We start from the raw sequence: 25,951 nt of genomic DNA on the forward strand, positions 1-25,951 counted from the left end.
TTTGAGTATGATTAGAATCTTGTTAAAATTGATTAGTCATACAAACTTGATACATGAAGTGATTTTTTTTTACATGCTATGATTAATTTTAGTATGTTATAATAAGTATTAAAGCTTGTTTTGAAGCTTGAAGCCTGGACTTATCATTAAAAACTAAAATCTGGTGCTTCATACTTCCTTTTTTTTTTTTTTTTAAATCATAATTTTTTTCCAGAATTTCTTAACTGTCTTTTTCTATGTGGGGATATTTACAGACCAGAACAGAGGGGTTTCACTCTCTTGGGGAGTTTCACTCTTTTAAGAAGTTACTGAAGCATGAAGGTTTTCAAGGATTCTATAAGTAAGTTCACACTCATTAAATTCAATCATATATTATATCTATCCCACAATAACGTATTCTAGCTTATACTTGAATGTATTTTAGAGGAAATGGAGCAAGCGTCATTCGAATCATTCCTTATGCAGCCTTGCATTTCATGACTTACGAACAGTATCGGTGTTGGATCCTGAACAACTATTCTGCCTTAGGAACAGGGCCCCTTATTGATCTTCTTGCTGGTTCAGAGGCTGGAGGAACTGCAGTTCTATGCACATATCCTTTAGATCTGGCTCGTACTAAACTTGCTTATCAGGTATATATCTTGCATAATAATGATGAAACATATGGTCTTATCTGAATGAGGTGGAGTATCTATGGCATAGAGTGAATTTGTAGTTATTAAATGTAAATTAACTGATGTTTCTTGTTTACTTATCAATAAAATAATATGTTTTTTGTTTAGGATTGTAGTTAATGCTACTAAAGATTTTTCTTTGTGAGTTGTTATCTAATTTCTTATGCTTTCACCCCCCCCCATTAGTTTAAAATATGAGTATTAAATATTCATCTAATTTGTTTTTATATGTGCCAATATATAGAATTTACCTCCAAATTAGTTTGATGGAAAATTCCTCCGACACACTACGTGGCAATTGAAACGACCATCTGCATGTAGTTTTAATCACATGACCTATTTAATAAGCCATGTGATTAAATACACGTGGATGATTTTAAGAATCACCACGTAATGAATTGGAGAAGATTTCTCCAAACTGGTGACTATGTCCTAAGAAAAAAATGTTGTAATGTTTTTGAAAGTTTATTTTAAATATCTTGCACAATAATTTTCTTGTGTTATATTTTGTCCGCTTTCTATATTTTTCAAACATGTTTTGTGAAGGATTTGATTCATAGGTTTTTTTTTTTTAATACGTAATAATATTTATTCAAATAAAAAAACAACAAATACATAAATTTTTTTGGTTTAGGGAAGTGACAAACTGTGTGAGGCTCTATATCAAGATGTTACTGTAATACCCCCACATCCTTTTATTTGAGGTTATTATTATATATATATTTTTTAAAATATAATTGATGGACCATAGGTATTCTTTTTATTAGTAACTGCCGTCCGCTACCCTACTAAACTCACATCTCTAATACGAACTACAGGGTAGAGGAAGAGATAATCAGGGTTTTCATAGAAAGAGTTTTATCAAAGAGGCTAAGAGGTGTTTTTCCTTGGAGTTTAGAGCACATACAATTGAAGAGGCAATCAAATTGTTCGAGGTATGATTTCTTACCATTATAAACAAAGAATTAAGAAGTTAGAATTTTATCATGAAAAACGTTAGTGATGTGTAGATTGTTGAATTGGTAATTTCTTAGATTACGATTTTACACTATTTCAATTCTTCGTGAATCCTAGGTTACCACTGTTTGGAGTCTAGAACAAAAGCCGAAAGTATTAAAACCATGAATAAAGCTGCATCGTGTTCATAGGACTATAAGGGCTTTAAGGCTGATGGTCTACCATAATGTCAATTCTAGATTGTTGGAAAATTGCACCCGACCCCACCCAGGTGCCACTAGTTAGCTCTCACTTTTGTCAAAGTCCAAGTTCTCTGATGGATGTATTGATAGCTTTAATAGTCTATGCCTAGGTGTTGACTATTTCCAAACACAACGAACCATTTAAGGGTTCAACATGTATACAAATTTTTATAAAAGGATAATGACAGATTTGAGATTTTCATACCAAAATTCTCCTATTAAATCTGTAGGGTCAATGAATGTTAAATTCATGAACATGATCATATTGGTTTTGGCCCACCGTTTGCATTGGGGATTATATATTAAATCCTAAAGTGTTGGCTATTGCATTTCTCTTGGTAAAATGAGTTTCGATTAATGCAAGGATGTATTATTGATTAAAATACCATTGGTTAGAAAACGTTAATTTAGAGCTAAAAATGTTATTAGTTCAGCAAAATATAATCGTAGTGATTCTATTTGTATAGTTTTCTAAGCTTTATATTTTGTAGAAGATATTAAGTATATTTCCATGATTAATTATAAGTCCTATTTAAGAGTATCTTGAGACTGTGTGGAGAGTGTTTCAACTAAACTTTCAGAGTTACTCAAGTGCTGTAAGTAATTATGCATAATATGCACTAGTTTTACCATTAGGTTCGTAGAGGTTAAAAGTTTTCAAAAGTTTTGTATTTCAAACTTATATTTTCTAAAGTTTGTCAAAAGTATTTTTGCATCAATGAAAGAGAAATTTCGACTACTAAATAATGTTTTAAAGAGATACTTCGAATTTTAAATAATGTTTTAAATGTCCAAATCTCATTTAAAAGATGAATTTTAAACTAAACTATTTTTTGAAAATAATTGAGTTTTAAAGTAAGTTTCCTAAAAAGGTTATTGTTCTTTAAATTTGTTAAAACCAAGTGATTTTAAAGCCATATTCCTATTCTCCAAATGATATTTAAAATGTTTCTTTTAACAAATTGAAATTTCAGATTTACTCAAGAATTGTATTATATTTGTATAAATTCCTCAATTCCTATTTGTTCTCTAAGGGAGTCAAGCATTCTTTGATTTATGTATCAATTTAATATTGAGATATTCGATATGCCTTTATTGTTGGAATAATTGTTAATATTATGAAAAGTATTCTATGTTGTATAAACTTTTTTTTTTGTGATATGTGACTCAAAATGAGTATTTTTAGAATTAATCAGATATATGTGTATATCCGCTCACAAAATTGTATGTGAGAATATGTGTTGATCCCTCACTAGTAGGGGTTAGATGTTAGTATCCGCTCACAAGATTGTATGTGAGAATATGTGATGTGTATATGTGACACTATGCTCTGATCAATTATATGTATGTGGTTTCTAATGATTTTAAGATGTGATTACATATGTATTAAGTGATTCATTATATGTTTTAGAATAATTATTTTTGATATCATTGATTGAGTTTGTGAAAAATCAAAATACTTGTGTTTTGCTTGACTCTATTCCGTCGTGTATTTTGTATAATTACTTGCTAGATGTGTGGCTCACCCCATCAATTACTATTTTCAGATTAATGTGTAGTTGGGAATATAGAACCCTTGGATCGCTTTGTAAAGTGTAAGGTAGAGCGTGAAAGTTGTAGGCGACTTCAATATTACTTGAAGACTTATAGAATTTCAGTTACCTTTATTTTGTAATTCATGTTTCATATAGTGGAGATTATTTTCAATTTGTGGAGTTTCGATTTTTGTAAGAGGTTTTTAAGAGTACTTGTTTCTTTGGAGTTTAATTTATTTTGGATCAATTATGTTCATTGAGTTATATAAGTTCGGCAGGTTAGTCATGTATCTAAATTCATGTTCCATAGGTTTGGGTCATGACAGTTTCTTATAACTTATTCATGATCTGCTTGTCTTACCTTTCATGGTGTGCTCACAGATAATTTGGGTTAGCGTAAATGCATAGTAGTTCAGTGTTTAGATGACTATTTAACTATGTTGAGCTGTTAGGGAATTTCATGTGGAGTTTTCTGGTTCTTTTTCATCTTCTGGTTGATTGTTCCATTATTAAAATTGTCATTATTTGATGCCTTTTTACTTTTGTATTTAATTCTTTATGGTTTTGTAGGTTACTGACACTAGAGGAAGTTTTAATTATGGTATGAAAAGCAACCATGCTTAACTTGCATATAATGGCATAAAAGATGTACTTAGAAGCGTTTACAAGGAAGGAGGTGTGCGTGGACTTTATCGTGGTGTAGGTATGTATGTGCTATATTTTTGTGTTCATTAGCTTTCAATGTGGTGAGCCCCATTACATGGCATTTATGAGTATTGAAAGGGTTTTTTTTTTTTTTTTTGGGTTTGAGGGTGGGGGCAATTGCCTTTTTTTTTTTCCCCCCATTTTATAGCTATAACTATCCTCGTCAAAGTTGTTTGTCATTTTTTCGCCTCTTTCCCCATGTGACATAAAATATTGGGTGGTCAATATTCATTAAAAGCTTCCTTTTTTTGAGTAGGCCCAACACTCACTGGAATCCTTACTTATGCTGGTTTAAAGTTCTACATATATGAGGAACTCAAGAGGCATGTTCTTGAAGAGCATCAAACGTCCATTATGATGCGTCTCTCCTGTGGAGCTCTTGCTGGGTTATTTGGGCAGACCTTCACATACCCATTAGATGTTGTCAGGAGGCAGACGCATGTATTGCCAATTACAATCCTTTTACACTGTTGGTAGCAAGGGAGCTACTTTTTCTTTAAGTGACTAAACACCAGAAGTATTTTCTGGGGCAAGCAAAAGTTGATGCAAGAGGAAGCCATGAGGGTCATATAGCTATTAATGTCTCTATGAACCATGCTCTGAGCTCTTAAATGCTGGTGAAAAACTTTAGGGTTTCTGTTAGAAGACGTTTTTTTTTTTTTATAGCAAGCCACATGGTAAACAGGCCAGGGTTACTGTTTTATTAATAATTGAATACGTATGTTCTCTCCCTCGGTCTGGTTTTACTCATTGACATTAGCTATATATTAATTTGATTGTAAGCAACATATCAAAGCTGGGGTAGATGCCTAGATTTGACCCTTTAATTGAATGTTTTGACTCATGCTGTATCCAGATTTTCTTAGTTTAGAATGACCAGCAAGGGTGGTTTGCTAATCTCTTAGAAATTGCATGCATGACGGTGAAATAGTAAACTAATCAGTTTGGTACAGGTTTTCCAAATGATTTTACGGGTAGTGAACCAATGATAGAGATTTACTGAAAATTCTTGAGGTCAACTACATGCAATAGCTATCAAAATTATGAAATTATTCCTGATACATGAAGAAATTGGACAGCAGACTTGAACTTTTTTAAAATTGTAAGGATTAAAACTAATTACTGAATAAGATACAATTTAGTTGCTATATTGACCTCAGGCTGTAGATGAGTATATTTAAAATTAATAATGCATCTCAAGTTTACTTACCAAGGATTGGCTTGAGCTCAAACGCAACAAGCAAAGAAATAATTTGCAGAAAGCTTTTGCGGTCCATTGGCTTGACATTCTTGAAACATTGATGCCATTGTAATTGCTAAATCAAGTTGATACTTGAACATGAATTACATGGATCTAATGTTTTACCTTACTTGTGTTGTGCAATTGCAGGTTGAAAATTTGCAACCTTCATTCCAAGGAAGTGCCAGATATAGAAACACATGGGAAGGTCTTACTACTATTGTTCATAATCAAGGATGGAGACAGTTGTTTGCAGGTCGAAGCATTTAACTATATAAAGGTAATTGTTGATAGTTACTTTATACATGCTTTGTCTGGATTTCAGATTGATTTCAAGATATTGTCTTCTAGTTAAATTCTTCTGTAATGGCTACATTTTTCTGTGGTTAGCTTTCTAGGATTTCATGTTGGCCAGAATGTGCATTAGCATATATTAATTGATCTTCTTGAAGCACTGCAACGATGTGGTGTTATGCTCTCACTAAATATATTTCTTACCAAAAACATGCATGTGCAGAGAGTAGTTCTTTTTCTTATAGTTCAATGAAGTAGGTTTGTCTGTCTATGATGTATCTATCATTGATGCTTCAAAGAAGAATTTTAGGCTCTGATTGCTTAGACCAATCTTTTTAAGGTGTGGAGTAAAAGTACATACACCACTAAGGCTGTTAAGAAGAGAATACAAAGTTATTGAGGGTGATTGGTCTGTTGAAGCACAAGTGTATTGCTTACAATGATTATATTATGTTCTTAGATTGTTCCTTCTGTGGCCATTGGTTTCACTGCGTACGACATGATGAAGTTTTGGCTCCGCATCCCACCTCGACAGAAGACTCAATCAATATCTGCTGCCCAATTCCTTTGGAATAAGACCATAAATGCAACTTGACATTGGCTGTGCAATGCAGAATGATGCACGATCTACAGATGCAAGTAATCAACAAAGGTGTCCTCAAAATAATACTCTATGATTGTCTTAGTTAATGATTAGTAAGATATGGTGAACTAAAGTGGGTCCAAATTATAAACTTGGAGTCATAAGTCTGTTGAGATTCTATTTATATTCAAAGTAGTGTGCTTGTTTTATTGGGGAGAAATAATTTTATATGTAAAAATTTGTCCTTTTAAAAGCCGTTTAATCATATGGCAGGAAAAAGTTATTTGATTTTTTCCCAATTGTTATTGAATTAATGTTGTTTGGTGAAGGGGATAAAAATAGGAGACGGATATCTCCATTGAACTTGAAGGGACGGAGAGGAAGAAGACGGATTGACATCGTAGGTGACACAAATAGGACGGTTGAATTTTATTGAGTATCCGTCATATGTGAATTAGTTATAAATTCTTGGTTGTATGTCACTTGATATGTTTGAGTCGACTTTTGCTTTATCTCCACGCAAGCGTGTACACTTGAACTTCTTGCATCACACGTTTGAGAAGACTCCTATATGGAAAAAAACTCAAGAAGGAAGTTGTATCCTAAAAGGAAAGGCAAATCTACGACAATATAAATACCCCAGAAACCCTAGATATCAAGGTACACACAATTGACTCAACTCTGGCACTCTAGGGTTGTAAAGAAATTCTAACTTGACCTTCGGAGAGTTTTTGGCCGGCACCACACCGGTGCTCTCTTTTAGGTCTCTTTGTTTTCTCTTTGCAGGTGTTGACTCGAGTTGGAGAGTGCTTGCAACTCATTGGTGATTTTTTCGACTTCATCATTTGGTTTAAAGGTTATGCTGTATATTCTAGAGTTAAGCTCTTTTGGATATATACCACTGTCAGTTTCTTTAAGACTATCTCTCTTCTCGTGTGTGTATTAAAATACTTAGTACTCTTAAAGAAAAAAAGAAAAAAAAAAAAAGATGTTTAGCTTAGACCTTATTTTTGGTAAGTAATTTTTTGGGTTAAAACCATTGCCACAAGATGAATAGAGAATTCAAAATCATATAACGCTAATAGGATACACAAACTTAGATATTTATAATTGATATGATAATTTGGGAAACTGTTAAACAACTTCGGATTGATTGAGAGTAGCTCAAAGGCAGCCTGTTATATTTGGGACACCAGCAATTTTGAAGATTACATCTCATAATTTGTTATTTGGATAGTTTCAATTATCACATTTTGCTCTTAGATACATGGATGCTTTTTAGTTTGGTTTGTGACACTTCAGTGTTTAGCTCCCTTTAGCTTAGATACGTAGTCAGTTTGGTAAACTTTAATTAAATTTGATGATATGATCAGAGGGTATATATATATATATTCTATGACTCGTATATTCTCAAAATCGATACATCTAACCCATCGTATCATAGATTGATTCTCAAATTTAGTGGCGACATTTTTCCTCTGCGCCACAAGATAATACACTTGCGAGAAACTCAACACATAAACATTGGTTTAGTGGCTTAAAATATATACTTGTGCATGGTTATCCTTTTACTAAGCTTAAGAATGTGATCTACGATTGGACAATTGGGTAGACTCTGAGGAGGTATGAGTCGTGAAGCAGAAATGTTTTTTTTCTTAAAATTTGTATTAGAAGGTGATGCATTTGTGTTATTCAAAAGTGGCAACATAAGAAGTTAATGGTCTCTAAAATCTATATTAATATATATATCTATATAATATCTATAAGCCGAAGTATGGTATTTATTATTGCTACACTTCTATTAAGCCACATCAACATAACATTTTGATGCATTCAATATAGTTCGGTCCCATTTGGTCCACTTTAGTTTATTTGGTCCATTTCGGTCCCATTGCATCCAATTCTGTTCATTCTATCCACTTCAGTACAATTCGGTCCAATTAAGTCAACTTTAGTTCAATTCGGTCCTAGTCGGTCCACTTCAGTCCAATTTGGTCCACTTTGGTCCATTTGGACTAATTGAACCTTAAATTAATCCATTTAAATCTTTTTATTAAATTATATTTTATATATATATATATATATATATGTATTGTTGTTGAATGCAAATGTGTTCCATTATATAAAACTTATAAAAATAGAAAATATTTTTAAAAATACATGTACTATTTAACTTACAAACATTGTGTGAGTTTACGACTAATTTTTGGATAAAGGGTTGTTACAAATTTTACATTTAAAGAGAAAATGAAGTAATAATTTTATGCTAGTGAAATCACATGTCTTAGTACTATCATAGCACAAAAAGTGGTTGACTGTTGACACCCTGACTTATGGGTCTCAACTCTCATATCATATGTATATTTCGATTTAATATATTTTTACCATCAATAACAAGGCTACAGTCGTTCAGAGTACAAGCCTACAGCCAAAATCATTTTACCATGATTTGCTCACATGTCATTCACGTGATGCAATTAGTGTTGTAATTAGTTTTGCACGTGTGTCATAATTTAATTAGTTGTAACTAAAATTAGTTAGTTAGATTTCATTTTGTTAGGCTTGTTAGTTAGTTTGTTGATAGGCTCTATATGTGCGTTTATAAACAGAGCAGCACATGTAATTATTTAGATCTTTTTTCATTTAAGATTGTGAATTTCACTCTCAAAATTCTTTTTCATCTTCCTAATTTTCCTTTGAATTATTCTTCTTCAAGAATATTTTTCCTTGAATTCTTGGGAATAAGCTTTCCTTCATTTCCATGGCTAAAGCTTTTGCAACTTCTGGTTCTATTACCGCTCCTACAGCTACAAACAGTTCTTGTTAGCCAATTACTCATTATCAAAAACTATCAAACCTGGTCTCCCTTAATGATCATGGCTCTCATAGCCAAGACTAAAATTGGTTTTGTCAATGGCACAATATACCAATGAATACCATCCAATTTTCAGTTGTTGGATAAGATGCAACACAATAGTGCTCTCGTGGATTCTCAATTCTATTTCTAAAGACGTACTTTCTGGTGTGAATATTTACACGTAGACAGCTTGAGATGTCCGGCTGGGGGGTTTGTTTGGATATCGCTTATTTTGCTAAAACTGAAAACTTATTGCTGAAAGTACGGTAGATAAATGTAAAAGTTAGTTGAAATAGTATAATAGGACCCATGAATAGTACCAAAAAGTGCATTGGAATCCATGAATAGTAGCAAAAATAAGCTGAATAGTAAAATAATTTTAATTTTTCATTCTTATTCAAACGCATGCTGGATCTTCAAGAGAGGTTTGCACAAAGGAATGCAGCTTGAATCTTTCAGATTTAGAAGGCAATATCATTTTTTGCTCAAGATTAGTCCATTTTGAGTGCTTACTTTACTAGGCTTAAAAAACTTTGGGATGAGTTATCTAATTACGAGGCTTGGTTTGATTATCGTATTCAAGAATACATTATGCATTTTTTAGTATTGTTTTCAAAGCAATTTGGACCACTTTTTAGTTGGAATTACTTCCAAACTATCAAGATAACTTCAATTAACCTTTGTTGATATATTGAGATCATCATTGGAGCCGAGAACTAAAGATTATTAACTAGTACAAAATGAGGTGTTTACAGATGATTCTTTTTACTCAACCTACATTCTCAAATTCAATATTAAGTGTGCCATTTTCAAACAACTACATCTCATTCATTTCAAATCCAAATTGTGTCAAATCTATGTCCATTTTAAAATTTTGGATGTCTACTTACCAATGAAACAATTTTCACATAGAAATTCATTATAGTGGGAAAGATACAAAAAAAGATCATCAAATTCTCATATTTAAGCATATTCAAAGTTAGTTGTCTCTAAGCAACTTTGGCCCAAACTCAAACCTATATAGTATTGTAGAAGCCATAATAAACCTTTAAAGTTCAAATAAGACTGATATCACATACATGGAGAATGCAAGTGTGTATAATTTACTAAATGTATAGATGCAAAATATCAATCATAAGATATGTTATACAATGCAATTAATATGATGCTTGACTATCGAGCCTCTAACTCGGTAATAGTAATTTCATTGACTGAGGATGGCTGGTTCTTGCTTTGCAAAGGTGGTTTTTTTTCTACAAAGAAACCAACCTCTTTGGGTTCAGGTAATGAACCCTCACTATGCAACAACATAACCACAGATGACATATTTGGCCGATCGTCATGATGTTGTTGCAAACATAAGAAACTAATATGGAGGCAACGTTTAATCTTCGATTGGATGCCAGAGTCCTCTAAGCAAGTATCAATCAGTTCTAAAGGCCTACCTTCTTTCCATAATTTCCATGCCTAAAATATTTAAAAATTCTCAATCATTATTTGTATCACTATATGTAAGATAAAGGATGAAATTTGTTGACAACTCACATGTTCAACAAGGTTTAGACTATGGTCTGGATGGGACGAGCCTCGATTTTTCTTTCCACTTATTATCTCCAACAACAATATTCCAAAACTAAAAACATCAGATTTTACTGAAAATATACCATTAATTGCGTATTCAGGTGCCATATAACCACTGCAAAAACATCATTAAGCATTAAAATATTTGATTAAAAAAATGTCAACGATAAAACATGTTGAGAATACGTACTATGTTCCAACCACTCGTCTTGTGTTTCCTTCAGTCTGATCTCTACCAACACTTCTAGCCATACCGAAGTCAGAAATTTTTGGAATCATCTTACTATCAAGTAAAACATTGCTTGCTTTGAGGTCTCTATGTATAATCCTCAGTCTAGAATCTTCGTGAAGATAGAGAAGCCCTCGCGCAATCCCACGAATAATGTTAAAGCGCATAGACCAACCCAAAACTTTAGCTCTTGTTTGATCTGAAAAGTTTATCATTTATGTTAATACTAAGTTCAACATGAATAATGAACCAGAAATTGGTATTTCTTCAAATAACAATGAAAACTTTCATGGAGTTTGGTAAAAATTATTTGTTTTAGAGAAGTTCAAACCAAAAATGAAGGAATCCAAGCTTCCATTGGGCATATATTCATAGATTAGGATTTTCTCATCTCCTTCAATGCAATAGCCCAAAAGCCTAACAAGATTTTGATGCTGCAATTTGGCGATTAATATAACTTCATTTTTAAACTCTTTCAATCCTTGCCCAGAACTCCATGAAAGCCTTTTCACAGCAATTTCTTTTCCATTTACTAGTGTACCCTGAAATTTCAAATATGCAAGTAGTTTCTTTTATTGAAGTTGAGTATATAGTAAGAATTTTTTTTTTGTGATCTTTATAAAAGCATGCTGCAGAGTTACCTTATATACAAGTCCGAAACCACCTTGACCAAGCTTGTTATTACTTGAAAAGTTGTCAGTGGCAGTGGCTATGGTAGCTAGGGTGAAGAATGTGACCTCCATGTCTTCACTTTGGCCTTCAATGTTCTGGTCTATCATCACATTATTCTCCAATTTCTCTGCTAAGATCATGATGGGCTTCACATTATACGTAAGAAATAAGAATAGGGTGATTGTTAAATTCGGTTTAGACCCACTGGTTAATTACACATCAGAATTATTGTTTGATTTCAAATCGACTAAATTTGGTGATCCAAAATATCAATATCAAAATCAAAATACAATAAGTGACCAAGTCATAAAGAAAAATAAAATAAAATAAAACTATAAACACATAAGACAAGTAGGTTGTGTTTGACATTGGCTTAAAAAGTCTTTTATTTATTTATTATTATTTGGCTTATTTTTGCTACTATTTAGCTTATTTTTTATACTGCTTATGGGTCCGATTGCATTTTTTGATACTATTCATGGATCTCACTATACTATTTTAACTACTTTTTAACTTTATCTATAATACTTTCAACAAAAAATTTTCAATTTTAGTTAAATAAGTTATTCTCAAACAGACTTGTAATATGATTCTGAAGTGAAAAAACCTATGGAGAACTCTCTAAAGGAAAAATGACTATATGTGTAAACTACTCCCACTAAGGCAACCAACTAGAAAAGGATGTGTTTTACAGTCTTGAAAAAAAAAAAATTGTACCTGGCTTTAATTTCCCAAAAGATAACTTCTGCGACTCACAATAGCTTTAAAACTTTGAGCTTCTTCCTATATGGATTCCTTCGATTCCTTCATGAATGGCAGGTCTGTGTAAATTAACTAGAACCTTTGGTGCACTCCAATTAAGGTACCTCCTTGAATATTTGATCTACAGTCAACTCACTAGAAGAAATGCTATGTGGTTTTGAACTTTGGATCACAAAATTTTATAAAACTACTAGGATTCTCTCAAGAAAGCTCATGGATGAAAGGCATGGTTTTTTCACGACAAGTGTTGTGCTAGTTTCTGCCTTCCCAACTTTACTGGAAATCTTGCATAAGATAGTATAAATTGGTGCTTACATATACGGTTATTATTCTAATCAAAACAAAGATTTAGATTATTTTTTGTGATTCTCATTCAATGGGCCGTTTCAGCCCATCTTTTTTTTTTTTTTTTTTTGGAGCAAATTTCAGCCCATCTATATTTATCAGCTTGAGTCAACCTATTGGTCCCCCTGCTTAAGGCCACAACATATTTAAGCCTTACCATTATTTTGCAAATTTTATTCCTTAACATTATTTTTCTTAAGATCAAATGGCTAAACTCACAGCTTTTCTTGTTCAACATCTTATTAGCTGCTTTGTACGTTTCTAGAAGTTTAATTAAACAATCTTGAAATATCTTTTCCAAAGTGGGTCGGAGAAAGAAATATTACCTCTGAAGTTTGACCTTTTGCTAATGCCGTAGAGAATCAAGAGCACCCCAAAAACGACCGCAATTGAAACCACAACTATCACTATAAGCTTCATCTTTTGCTTGTCTTTCTCCTCTTTATGATTGACTTTGCAGAAGAAAAGCAAAAATATTTTAGTAATGCAATAAAATAGATGGAAACAACAAAGATTATAGCTTCAATGGCATGTAAAAATATATATTAAAGAGCAATAAAGACCGTAGGCCTATTACCTTGCTCTGAAGTAGGCATTCGAATATATATATCCTGCATAGAAGGATACTGCCCATTAGCTGCAACCTGTCTAATATCAATTAGATCCCCAAACCACATGGCGCAGCCACTTCCTCCATTTTTAATATCTGAGTTTGCATAAGCCGTACAGGAACAGTTGTTCAAACATCTGACTCTGCATTCGTTAAGATTCATACTGCCGTTCACCCAGGAATACGTGGTAACTGGCATTTTGAGCCCAACAAATTTAGCAAACCCAATTTTATCTTTATCCTCGCAGCTCAATTGGGTAATGCGTACACATCCCTTAGACCACTCATCTGGGTTCCATGTATCTGGTGACTTACGCTTGAATCCTTCTACACATTGACAGATAGTTGCCTCACCAATGACACAATTTCCATAAGGACCGCATAAATTATAGGTGTCACATCTGTCTTTAGGTGAAGAAATGTATGTGATCCATTTTTTATCTGATTCGATCCATATGTAGCGCTCATATGAGGACGTATTTTCGTTCAAAACTCCTCTAGAGATTACAGATTTTTTAATCAGGTGGAATATGCAGTATACCTCATCGCTGTTGATGACAAAATCGTAGGTGAAAACCGGATTGTCGTTCGAGTTTGTTACACCACTGAAACCAAGGCCATTCCATGGTCCTCTCCGAAAGAACTTCTTGGTGCCTTTCTTTATGACTAGTTCAGGGTAATTATGAAGTTCAACCCCACAACTCAGTTCTCCAGGAGACGGGTCATCTGGACTCTTCCATGCAGATAAGCGCCGTTCCAGACCAGTCTTTAAGTCCCATCCAAGCTTCATTTCTGGTAGCTAAGTATCAGAAGGATAGTCAAAGCTTTGCCACAAATATTTTTCTGGGTTTTCTTCCTTCTCTTCTCTTAACACTAGATTTCCTGAATCTAAAAGCTGGACTATTGGATTCCAGGCCTTTTTTGTTGAGTTTGCCGACCAAGCAACTGTTCTATTCTGGCTGAGAAGAACAAGACTACCTGAACTGTTTACCATCAACCTGCCAGACGAGTCGTTTATTGGATTGAGCCGGTTTGCTACCCAAACAACCGTTCTACCTGGGATATTGTTGTACCATATTCCCAAGTAACGGTTACCGGAATTACCAGGACTAAAGAACCCCAGGGCAAAGCTTCCATCTCTAGAGACCAGGGTCATGCCCTCAGTGAGGGATTCGGATTTTGCGATGCCGTCAGCAGCATCCGACAGTACAAAGAAGAAAAGAAGCAAACTTGAACTCAACAACAACAACACAAAAGCAAAGATGTCCATTACTTCCTGTTGTTAGTGCTCTTAGCCAACCTTTTGAAGTTAGGCCTATTATAATGAGCAGAGACTATATCATGGAAGGCCATGCGTTGACTCAGGCAAGTCGTTCTTCTTTTGAAGAATGACTGGCTTGTTAGAGAACTCCCCATTTTTTTGGGAACCAAAAATGTCCTGTATTTATTACTCGCAGTCGCAGATGTCGTATATTTGGAAAGGTGACTAGGTGAGCACTAAAAGATTTTAAATTAAGGAGCATTATAGTACCAGTTGCGTTTATTTTCACCGCAGTACCATATTTGGGAATTATAATATTGTTCCTGCAATGTAAATTTATATACATTACAAATACAATGTAAATGAATAATTTCCCTGTAGAAATAACATATCCTCTCCTCTCATTATTCGTAATGGAGTTCACTAATTAAAAATTTGATTAGTAAATCCCATATTATGTGAGAGAAGTGAAAACATCATAGTCGCACTCCCAAAATAATCCTAAAAATGATGTAGTAGTGTTAAGTTAAAATTTTTGATTGAAAGACATAAATAAAGAAAAATGCTTCATAACATTTTCACAATAAATTTTAAGTGTCAAGCAATTACTAGTTCTAATCTAAGTCACCATTAAGATCACTTTTTCTCATAAATAAATGTGGCTTGTCACACATTTAATTGGAAGGAAGTGCTATATCAATAACATTTTCACAATAAATCTTAAGTGATAAGTTATTATTGGTTCTAATTTGAACTTACCACTAAAATAACTCTTTTGTCCATCAACAACAGCCATTAACGACCTACCACTTAGAATTGTTGTATAAGTATTGTGAAAATATTATGAACGCATCTCGCTTTAATTAGAAGCTAGATTTATGGTGAAAATATTATAGACATAACATTGCGAATGTGAGAGATGACGAAAGGCCTTTTGAGATGAACAACTTCACACGGTATGATCAGATCATTGTCACAAAAGGCTACAAAGAGTACCATTGTATTATATATGTAGGAAAGGATCTTTTTATTTTGGCATGCACTCATATTCAACACAGACTTTTTTATGCCAAGTTGCCAACTTGCATGCCTTATGGACCACAAATATTTATAACATAATAATACAAATGGGTCTACCTTAGAACTGAGAGAAGTTAAAACCTTCAGATACCATTTTAACTTGTAATGCAAACTGGTTGTTGACTTCAAACGTACATTTGCTAATCAAAGATTGGTTTGAAGTTTGGAGAGTGTGCTAATCACAGTAAGGCTGTCCATGCAAATGGGCTATCACAATATTTCTTTGCTGTCTTGGCAGGTGGTTTCTCAGTTTTAAAATATTGTTAGATTCTTTTAATTTTATTTCCGAGTTTGAACTTGTCACCAAGTTGTATTTGTATATTTAGATTTTTTTTTTTTTTTTTTTTTTTTTTACTTAGAACAAGTTTGAGCTTATTTACAATATATTTGAGTAACTTAGTCATACAAATTATGACTACATTTTTTTTTAACCAACTTCATAAATTTATGCTAATGATTAATTAATTAAGATTATATTCTTTAAGTTAATTAAGAAATTCAATTTTCATGTTTTAACTTATAGAATTACAATCCCCAAACTTATATTGGCCAAATTCATATAATTTTAACTAAAAATATAACTATTTATGTCATCATCAACAACAAATATATTTGTAGGGATAAGGGGCTCAAAAATATATTGGGTCGTGGGCCTTGTTTGAGGATGTTTAATTGTCCGAGGACAGATAAACAGTAATGGAGATGTAAGACTCAGAACTCCATGAGCAAGCTACGACTAAGAAGGTTAGGAAGATAAGTTGAGGAGGATTGCCTCCTCGGTTAAGCGAAGTAGAGGACAGAAGGTGTGTTCTACCATCCAAAGTAACATTCTAGGAACTTCTACTGATAAGGATATGTGTCATGAACGTACATGACAAGTGGGAGCTGTGAAATATCTAGGAGAAAGCTGCTACCACCTCATTGAATGCTCTGTAGCTAACTTTCTGACCACATTAATGAGAAAGTGATACCTGCACAGTACTTTTCAGCCTTACAGCTGCTCCCAAAAATTTCAAGAAAGTGATGATGGGACATGGATCAACACTAGCAATCTAATATACATGTGGAGGGTGGAGATAAAGGAGTGGGGATAGTATAAAATAGGGAGGAGACCCAGATGGATGAGGATCGAAAAAAAAAAAAAAACACTGTACCAACAAGAACTACACTTGTAATCAAATTCAAAGAAATATATAGAATAATCAACCTCCTCGAATTGTGTTGAGAACGATTTTCTTTGGATAAAACTTGTTAACCTTCATTTTCTTATCAATTGGATCCACTGTAATTGCTGTCTAATTCACTAGAGTCTAGTTTTCTAACCCACTCTCTACAAATTCATTGTATTGGGCTTTTTGGGTCTGAGATCCATCCATCCCTTTGGGCTTAGAAGCTAAATTGTGTCCTTATAATTGGCGCCGTCCATGGGAATTTTGGTTTTCTAGTGAGTTTAACGTTCAACTATGGTAGGTTTAGATCCAAACCAGGCGGAATCTATGGGGTATCAACGTCAAGATCAGTTCCTCCATCTTAAATGAAGAAGGGACCGGGAGGGAACTGTGTATACCACCCATACGAGTAGGAGTCAATCTCGAGGTGGGAGCCACGTCTCTCATAAGAAAAATGCTAGAAATATGCAGCTGGAAATTAATCATTTGCGGAGGAAGTTGTGCCGCGAACGGAGAAGGAGAACTCCCTCAGGTTCTTCTTCTTCTGGTGGGAAAGGAGATGGAAGCTACAGGCCCAGGTCAAGGACTCCCCCCAATGAATCCTTCTCATGCAATGAGGATTACCACCGTGGGCACAGAGGTAAAAATTCATCCTGCAAAGGTCTGGAAAACGACGCTATGAGTAGGGCGTTGAACCAAATTTCCAGATCACCTTTCACACGCAAGATTGAGGGAGGGAAACTTCCTCAGCACTTCACTTAGCCAACGTTTACCATGTACAATTGTCGTACGGACCCTATGGAGTATGTAAGCCACTTCAACCAACAAATGGCTATACACTCCAAGAATGAAGCCTTGATGTGCAAGGTATTCCCATCCAGTTTGGGGCCTATGGAAATGAGGTGGTTTAATGGCCTGGGAGCAAGTTCCATTGATTCCTTTAAGGAACTCACCCGGGCATTTAGATCTCGCTTCATTACATGCAGTAAGGTTCCTCGGCCCTTGGATTCCCTGTTGTCTATGACCATGTGAGAAGGGGAGACCTTGAAAACGTACTCAGACAAGTATTGGGAGATGTTCAATGAGATTGATGGAGACTTCGACTATGTAGCCATAAGGACTTTCAAGGTCGGCCTGCCCGCCGAGCATGATTTAAGAAAGTCTTTGACCAAGAAGCCTGTGAGGAGTGTACATCAACTCATGGACTGTATTAACGAGTATAAACGGGTCGAGGAAGACCAACAACAAGGGAAAGGGAAAGCTAAGGTTATCCCTTAGGACATGAGGGATTTCAGGTCAGACAGATACAACAATAACAGACCCCGAAGGGATTTTGCTGGGCAATCTGGGTCTACTGCTACTCAAATGGTCAGCACAGTGAAGGAAAGGGAAAGCCAAGGTTATCCCTCAGGACAGAAGGGATTTCAGGTCAGAAAAATACAACAATAACAGACCCCGAAGGGATTTTGCTGGGCAATCTGGGTCAACTGCTACTCAAATGATCAGCACAGTGTTCTAAGAGCCGTGCATCAAGGTTTAGAAAATATTAAGAATTAGACATACTTCAAGTGGCCAAATAAGATGGGAGGAGATCCCATGAGGCGCAACCATAGTCTTCATTACCAATACCACCAGGAACGAGGACACGCCATCGAGGACTGTAGAACTCTGTGGAATCATCTAGAGCAGCTGGTTAGGGATGGAAGGTTAAAACAGTTTTGTATCGGCCCAATGGGCAAGGGGACCAAGCAAGGTCGGAAGCTCAGAGGAATGCTTCCTTACGGCTCCATTTGGGCACAATTAATGTCATCTTTGCTACTCCTGGGAGAATTAGTTCACATCCCTCTAGGGTGATGTCTGTAGCTCGGCCACCTGCCGAGGACTCCAATCTTGAGCCGAAAAGAGCTAGAGTGGAGATCCGACCGGCGTTGAGTTTTTTTGATGAGGACAAGGTTGGAACCATACAGTCACATGATGATGCTTTATGGTCACACTCAGGATAGGAGGGAATGATGTGAAGAAGGTGTTGGTAGACTAAGGCAGCTGTGCAGAAATTATGTACCCTGACTTGTACAAAGGGCTGAGCTTGAAGCCTGAAGATTTGACAGCCTATGATTCACCTTTGGTAAGCTTTGATGGGAAAGTTGTCATTCCAAAGGGTCAGATTAGACTACCCATGCAAGCAGGTTCTGAGGTGGTGGAGGTGGACTTCATTATGGTGAATGATTATTCTCCCTACACGGCCATTGTGAAAAGACCCTGGCTTCATGCCCTAGGGGCTGTTTTTTCAACTTTGCATTTGAAGGTGAAATATCCGTCAGGGGACCAGATTGAAGAGTTGGTTAGGAGCCAATCCATGGCTAGGCAGTGCCTGATGGTTGCAATTATGCATCAGCCTGAAGCTGAGTCTTTGGCCTCTGCTAAAGGGGGCTCATAGCAATTAAGGATTCTGGTCCTATCTGTGGAGGTGGTGTTAGAAGGGGCAAAGTGTGAGAAGCTAGAGGAAATAGTTATAAATGGTGATCCTGATAAGTTTTTTCAAGTCGAAGCTCAACTGCCTCTTCAGGAGAAGGAAGAGCTTATAGTGTTTTTAAGGAGGAATATTGATGTCTTCGCATGGAGTCCTTATGAAGCTCCGGGGGTGGACCCAAACTTCATTTGCCATCATCTAAATGTCAACCCAACTGCCATCATCTAAGCGGATTGGGGCTATTAAGGAAGTGTTTTACCCTAACTGGTTGGCCAATACTGTGGTAGTGAAGAAGAAGAACAGAAAATGGCAGGTTTATGTGGACTTCACAGACTTGAATAAAGCATGTCCAAAGGACCCTTCTCCCATGCCTCAGATTGACCAGTTAGTAGATGCAACTGTAAGCTATCCTCAGATGAGTTTCTTGGATACCTTTCAAGAATACCATCAAATACCTTTGGTTTTGGATGATCAAGAGAAGACAGCTTTTGTTACTCCTACTAGAAATTACCATTATAAGGTGATGCCTTTTAGGTTGAAGAATGTAGGGTTAACCTATTAAAAGATGATGACTAGGATGTTTGAACCACAACTAGGAAAAAACTTTGAGGTTTATATAGATGATATGGTGGTAAAGAGTAAGCTAGAATCCGAGCACATCAACGACCTTGGAAATATCTTTGAAATCTTAAGGAGACACAAGTTGCAACTTAATGCTTCTAAGTGCTCTTTTGGTGTCGGTTCAGGGAAGTTCTTGGGGTACATGGTCACTCACCATGGAATTGAAGTCAATCCTGACCAAATTAAGGCAACTAACAATTTGCAGCCACCTCGGAATCCCAAAGAGGTCAGAAGTTAACAGGGATGACTACTGCTCTAAACCAATTCATTTCTCTATCAGCAGACAGCTGCAGGCCATTCTTCCAGTTTTTAAATAAGTGGAAGGGGTTTGAATGAACTGAAGAGTGCAACCTGGCCTTCCAACAATTGAAGGAGTACCTTTCTCGGCCACCCATTATGTCAAGACCCGAGGTAGATGAGGTTTTGTCTGCTTAAATCGTTGTGGCCTCCCATGCGGTGAGCTTGGTTCTAATACGGGTTGATAGTAGTGTACAGAGGCCAATCTATTATGTGAGTAAGTCACTGCATGAGGCCGAGGTTCATTGCCTACCATTAGAAAAAGCCATTTTGGCATTGGTGCATACTACTCATAAACTCCCCCATTATTTCCAATCTCACACAGTTGTTATCTTAACCCAACTTTCGCTCAGATCCCTACTTCGGAGTGCCAATTACACAAGCAATATTGCCAAGTAGGGTACGATCCTAGGGGTTTTTGATATCAAGTATATGTCTCGCACCTCTATTAAGGATAAGGTCCTTGCAGATTTGGTAGCCGAGTTTGCCAAGTCCCCATTAGAAGAGAAAGTTGAAAAGCAGAACATGGATGGAAAATTAGTTGGCATAGTTTCCCTGAAAGAGCCTTCATCCTAGAAAGTGTACATTGATGGTGCAGCAAATCAAAGAGGATCTGGAGTGGGCTAGTTATAATTTCTCTTGAGAAGATCATTCTTGAAAAATCCTTGAGATTGGATTTCTCGGTCATAAATAATGAAGCTGAGTATGAGGCTCTATTGGTAGGAATGACTATGGTCCAAAAAATGAGAGGAAAAACAGTGGAGATTTTTTCAGATTCGAAATTAATTGTAGGCTAAGTAGAGGGAGAGTTGGAAGCCAAAGATCTTAGAATGCAGGAATACTTGAATTAGGTTAGACACTTGCGGTCAGGTTTTGAGTCTTTCACTTTATTGCAGATCCCTAGAAACAGAATTACACATGCTGACTCTCTTGCCAACTCGCAACCTCCTCGGCACAAGATTTACCTCGGGTCATCCTTGTAGAGGATTTGTGTAAACCTATTGAAATGAGGAGAGAAATGGTCCATATTTATCAAGTCAGAGTAGGACCTAGTTGGATGGATACTATTGTACAATTCCTTAAGGAGGATATCTTGCCTGAGGAGAAGTCCGAGGCTGATAAAGTGCAAAGAAAGGCTCCTCGGTTTTGGCTGCCCGAGGACCAAAAATTGTACAAGCACTATTTTTCTGGACCATATTTGCTATGCATGCACCCTGAGGCAGCAGAGCTACACTTAGAAGAACTACACGAAGGGATTTGTGGAAGCCACACAGGAGAAAGATCATTGTCCCACAGGGCCCTTACTCAGGGATATTGGTGGCCAAATATGCAAAGGGGAGCACAAGAATATGTGAAGAAGTGCGACCAATGCCAAAAATTTGCTCCAAACATTCATCAACCAAGGGGCATCCTTAATCCTCTGTCCAGCCCTTGACCTTTTGCTCAATGGGGCTTAGATATTGTAGGGCCTTTCCCTAAGGCAACAGGAAATAAGAGATGGCTACTGGTCGGCATGAATTACTTCACCAAGTGGGTTAAAGCTGAACCACTGGCAAATATCAGGGATATGGACGCTAGGAGATTTGTCTGGAAAAATACTGTCACTCAATTTGGAATCTTTCATACACTCATCTCGGACAATGGTCTTCAGTTTGATAGTAAGGCCTTCAAGAGGTATTGCTGTAACATGGGCATTACAAATAGATATTCCACCCCGGCTTAGCCACAAGGGAATGGACAGGCCGAGGTTGTCAATAAGGTTATAGTGAATGGACTCAAGAAGAGGTTGGATGATGCAAAGGGAAAATTGGTAAAAGAGTTGCCACATGTCTTTTGGACATATAGGACTACGCCTTGTAGATCCATAGGAGAGACGCATTTTTCTATGACTAATGGAGATTCCATTAGAAACTGGATTCCCAACAATGAGGTCGACTTCTTTCACTAAGTAACAATGATGGACTGTTAGAGAAGAGTTTGGATCTGATTGAAGAGCGGAGGGAAAGCGCCATAGTTCAATTGGCATATTATCAACATAAGCTCAAGCTACGATGCCAACGTGAGGTTAAGGCCATTCACACCTGGAGACTTGGTGTTGAGGAAGGTCTTGAGTACTGCCAAGAACCCAGCATAGGGAAAATTGGGGCCCAACTGGGAAGGACTATATAGCATCACCTCAGTGGCTGGAATAGGTACTTATTATCTTGAAAATCTAGATGAAAAAGTTATACCTCGTCCCTGGAATGTAAATAACCTACGAAGGTATTATTATTAATGAAAGTCATTTCAGTTGTATTTTTGTTACATTACGTGTTACATTTATTATATTTCTAAGTGTTAAACAGAACCTTAGTTATGCCTGATCCCTCGAACCACATACTTTGGGTAAATTAATATTTCAGGTTATTTCACTAAGTGTTAAACAAAACCTTAGTTATACCTGGTCCCTCGGACTACATACTTTGGGTAAATTAATATTTCAAGTTATTTCACTAAGTGTTAAACAAAACCTTAGTCATACCTGGTCACTAAGTGTCAAACTATGTGAGGCTCTATCTCATAACTTATTCATGATCTGCTTGTCTTACCTTTGATGGTGTGCTCACAGATAATTTGGGTTAGTGTAAATGCATAGTAGTTTAGTGTTTAGATGACTATTTAACTATGTTAAGCTGTTAGGGAATTTTATGTGGAGTTTTCTGGTTCTTTTTCATCTTCTGGTTGATTGTTCCATAGTTAAAATTGTCATTATTTGATGCCTTTTTACTTTTGTATTTAATTCTTTATGGTTTTGTAGGTTACTGACACTAGAGGAAGTTTTAATTATGGTATGAAAAGTAATCATGCTCAACCTGCATATAATGGCATAAAAGATGTACTTAGAAGCGTTTACAAGGAAGGAGGTGTGCGTGGACTTTATCGCGGTGTAGGTATGTATGTGCTACATTGTTGTGTTCATTACCTTTCAGTGTGGTGAGCCATTACATGGCATTTATGAGTATTGAAAGGGTTTTTTTTTTCGGTTTGAGGGTAGGGGTGATTGCCTTTTTTTTCCCCCCCATTTTATAGCTGAGCTCCATAATTATCCTTGTCAAAGTTGTTTGTCATTTTTTCCCCTCTTTCCCTATGTGATATATAAAATATTGGGTGGTTAATATTCATTAAAAGCTTCCTTTTTTTGAGTAGGCCCAACACTCACTGGAATCCTTCCTTATGCTGGTTTAAAGTTCTACATATATGAGGAACTCAAGAGGCGTGTTCCTGAAGAGCATCAAACGTCCATTATGATGCGTCTCTCCTGTGGAGCTCTTGCTGGGTTATTTGGGCAGACCTTCACATACCCATTAGATGTTGTCAGGAGGCAGATGCAGGTATTGCCAATTACAATCCTCTTACACTGTTGGTAGCAAGGGAGCTGCTTTTTCTTTAACTGACTAAACACCAGAAGTATTTTCTGGGGCAAGCAAAAGTTGATGCAAGCTACATGGTGAACAGGCCAGGGTTGCTGTTTTATTAATAATTGTATACGTATACTATCTCCCTCGGTTTGGTTTTACTCGTTGACATTAGCTATATATGAATTTGATTGTGAGCAACATATCAAAGCTGGGGTAGACGCCTAGATTTGACTTTTTAATTGAAGGATTTGACTCATGCTGTATCCAGATTTTCTTAGTTTAGAATGACCAGCAAGGGTGGTTTGCTAACCTCTTAGGAATTGCATGATGGTGAAATAGTAAACTAACCAGTTTGGTACAGGTTTTACAAATCATTTTACGGGTAATGAACCAATGATAGAGATTTACTGAAAATTCCAGAGGTCAACTACATGCAATAGCTATCAAAATTATGAAATTATTCCTGATACATGAAGAAATTGGACTGCCAGACTTGAACTTTTCTAAAATTGTAAGGATTAAAAATAATTACTGAACAAGATACAATGTAGTTGCTATATTGACCTCAGGCTGTAGATGAGTATACTTAAAATTAATAATGCTTCTCAAGTTCACTTACCAATGGTTGGCTTGAGCTCAAACGCAACAAGCAAAGAAATAACTTGCACAAAGCTTTTGCAATCCATTGGCTTGACATTCTTGAAACATTGATGCCATTGTAATTGCTAAATCAAGTTGATACTTCAACATGAATTACATGGATCTGATGTTTTACATTACTTGTGGGGTGCAATTGCAGGTTGAAAATTTGCAACCTTCATTCCAAGGAAGTGCCAGATATAGAAACACATGGGAAGGTCTTACTACTATTGTTCATAATCAAGGATGGAGACAATTGTTTGCAGGTCTAAGCATTAACTATATAAAGGTAATTGTTGATAGTTACTTTATACATGCTCTGTCTGGATTTCAGATTGATGCCTTTCAAGATTTTGTCTTCTAGTTAAATTCTTATGTATTTGCTGCATTTTTCTGTGATTTAGCTTTCTAGGATTTCATGTTGGCCAGATTGTGCATTAGCATATATTAATTGATCTTCTTGAAGCACTGCAACAATGTGGTGTTATGTTCTCACTAAATATATTTCTTACTAAAAACATGCATGTGCAGAGAGTAGTTCTTTTTCTTATAGTTCAATGAAGTAGGTTTCTCTGTCTATGATGTATCTATCATTGATGCTTCAAAGAAGTATTTTAGACTCTGATTGCTTAGACCAATTTTTATATGGTGTGGAGTACAAGTACACAGACCACTTAAGCTGTTAAGAAGAGAATACAAAGTTATTAAGGGTGACCTTGTTTGTGGATTGGTCTCTTGAAGCACAAGTGTCTTCCTAACAATAATTATATTATGTTCTTAGATTGTTCCTTCTGTGGCCATTGGTTTCACTGCGAACGACATGATGAAGTTTTGGCTCCGCATCCCACCTCGACAGAAGACTCAATCAATATCTGCTGCCTAATTCCTTTGGAATAAGACCATAAATGCAACTTGGTTACATTGGCTGTGCAATGCAGAATGACGCACGATCTATAGATGCAAGTAATCAACAAAGGTTTCCTCAAAATAATACTCTATGATTGTCTTAGTTAATGATTAGTAAGATATGGTGAACTAGGCGGGTCCAAGCTGTAAACTTGGAGTCTTAAGTCTTTTGAGATTCTATTTATATTCAAAGCAGTGTGCTTGTTTAATTGGGGAGAAAATAATTTTATATGTAAAAATTTGTCCTTTTTAAAGTTGTTTAATCATATGGCAGGAAAAAGTTATTTATTTTTTTTCCAATTGTTATTGAATTAATGTTGTTTGGTTTAAAAGTTGTGCTGTGTATCTGAGAGTTAAGCTATTTTGAATATACACCATTGTCAGTTTCTTTAAGACCTTCTCTTCTCTCTCTATATGTGTGTTAAAATACTTAGTATTCTAAAAAAAAAAATATAGTTTGGTTTAGACCTTATTTTTGGTAAGTAATTTTTTGGGTTAAAACCATTGCCACAAGATGAATATAGAGAGTATTCAGAATCATACACCGCTAATAGGATACACAAACTTTGATATTTATAATTGATACGATGAATTGAGAAACCGTGAAACAACTTGACAACTTGGGATTGATTGTGACTAGCTCAAAGGCAGCCTGTTATATTTGGGGCACCAGCAATTTTGAAGATTTGCCGTCTCATAATTTGTTATTTGGATAGTTTCAATTATCACATTTTGCTCTTAGATACATAGATGCTTTTTGGTTTGGTACGTTAGTCAGTTTGGTAAACTTTAATTAAATTTGATGAAGTGATATATATATATAT

The 25,951-nt window shown here is 35.7% G+C and overlaps 2 protein-coding genes across 2 annotated transcripts; one reads left to right on the top strand and one right to left on the bottom strand.

Moving 5' to 3' along the window:
* The first annotated feature begins 310 nt into the window (after positions 1–310).
* LOC142635822 (mitochondrial carrier protein CoAc1-like) lies at positions 311–25,342 on the top strand. Its single transcript, XM_075809913.1, has 6 exons — positions 311–340; positions 425–632; positions 22,982–23,114; positions 23,371–23,555; positions 24,382–24,510; positions 25,003–25,342. Exons 2-6 carry the CDS (start codon positions 477–479, stop codon positions 25,102–25,104), a joined length of 705 nt encoding a protein of 234 aa, XP_075666028.1. The 5' UTR covers positions 311–340; positions 425–476; the 3' UTR covers positions 25,105–25,342.
* Positions 10,142–14,804, bottom strand: LOC142635741 (G-type lectin S-receptor-like serine/threonine-protein kinase At4g27290). Its single transcript, XM_075809861.1, has 7 exons — positions 13,254–14,804; positions 13,003–13,128; positions 11,539–11,699; positions 11,229–11,439; positions 10,859–11,096; positions 10,633–10,783; positions 10,142–10,554 (listed from the first exon to the last, which is right to left on the bottom strand). The coding sequence occupies exons 1-7, from the start codon at positions 14,074–14,076 to the stop codon at positions 10,261–10,263; spliced, it is 2,004 nt and encodes a 667-aa protein (XP_075665976.1). The 5' UTR covers positions 14,077–14,804; the 3' UTR covers positions 10,142–10,260.
* Positions 25,343–25,951: the final 609 nt, after the last annotated feature.

The sequence above is a fragment of the Castanea sativa genome, chromosome 1 (assembly GCF_040712315.1).
Source record: "Castanea sativa cultivar Marrone di Chiusa Pesio chromosome 1, ASM4071231v1".
Taxonomy (NCBI): domain Eukaryota; kingdom Viridiplantae; phylum Streptophyta; class Magnoliopsida; order Fagales; family Fagaceae; genus Castanea; species Castanea sativa.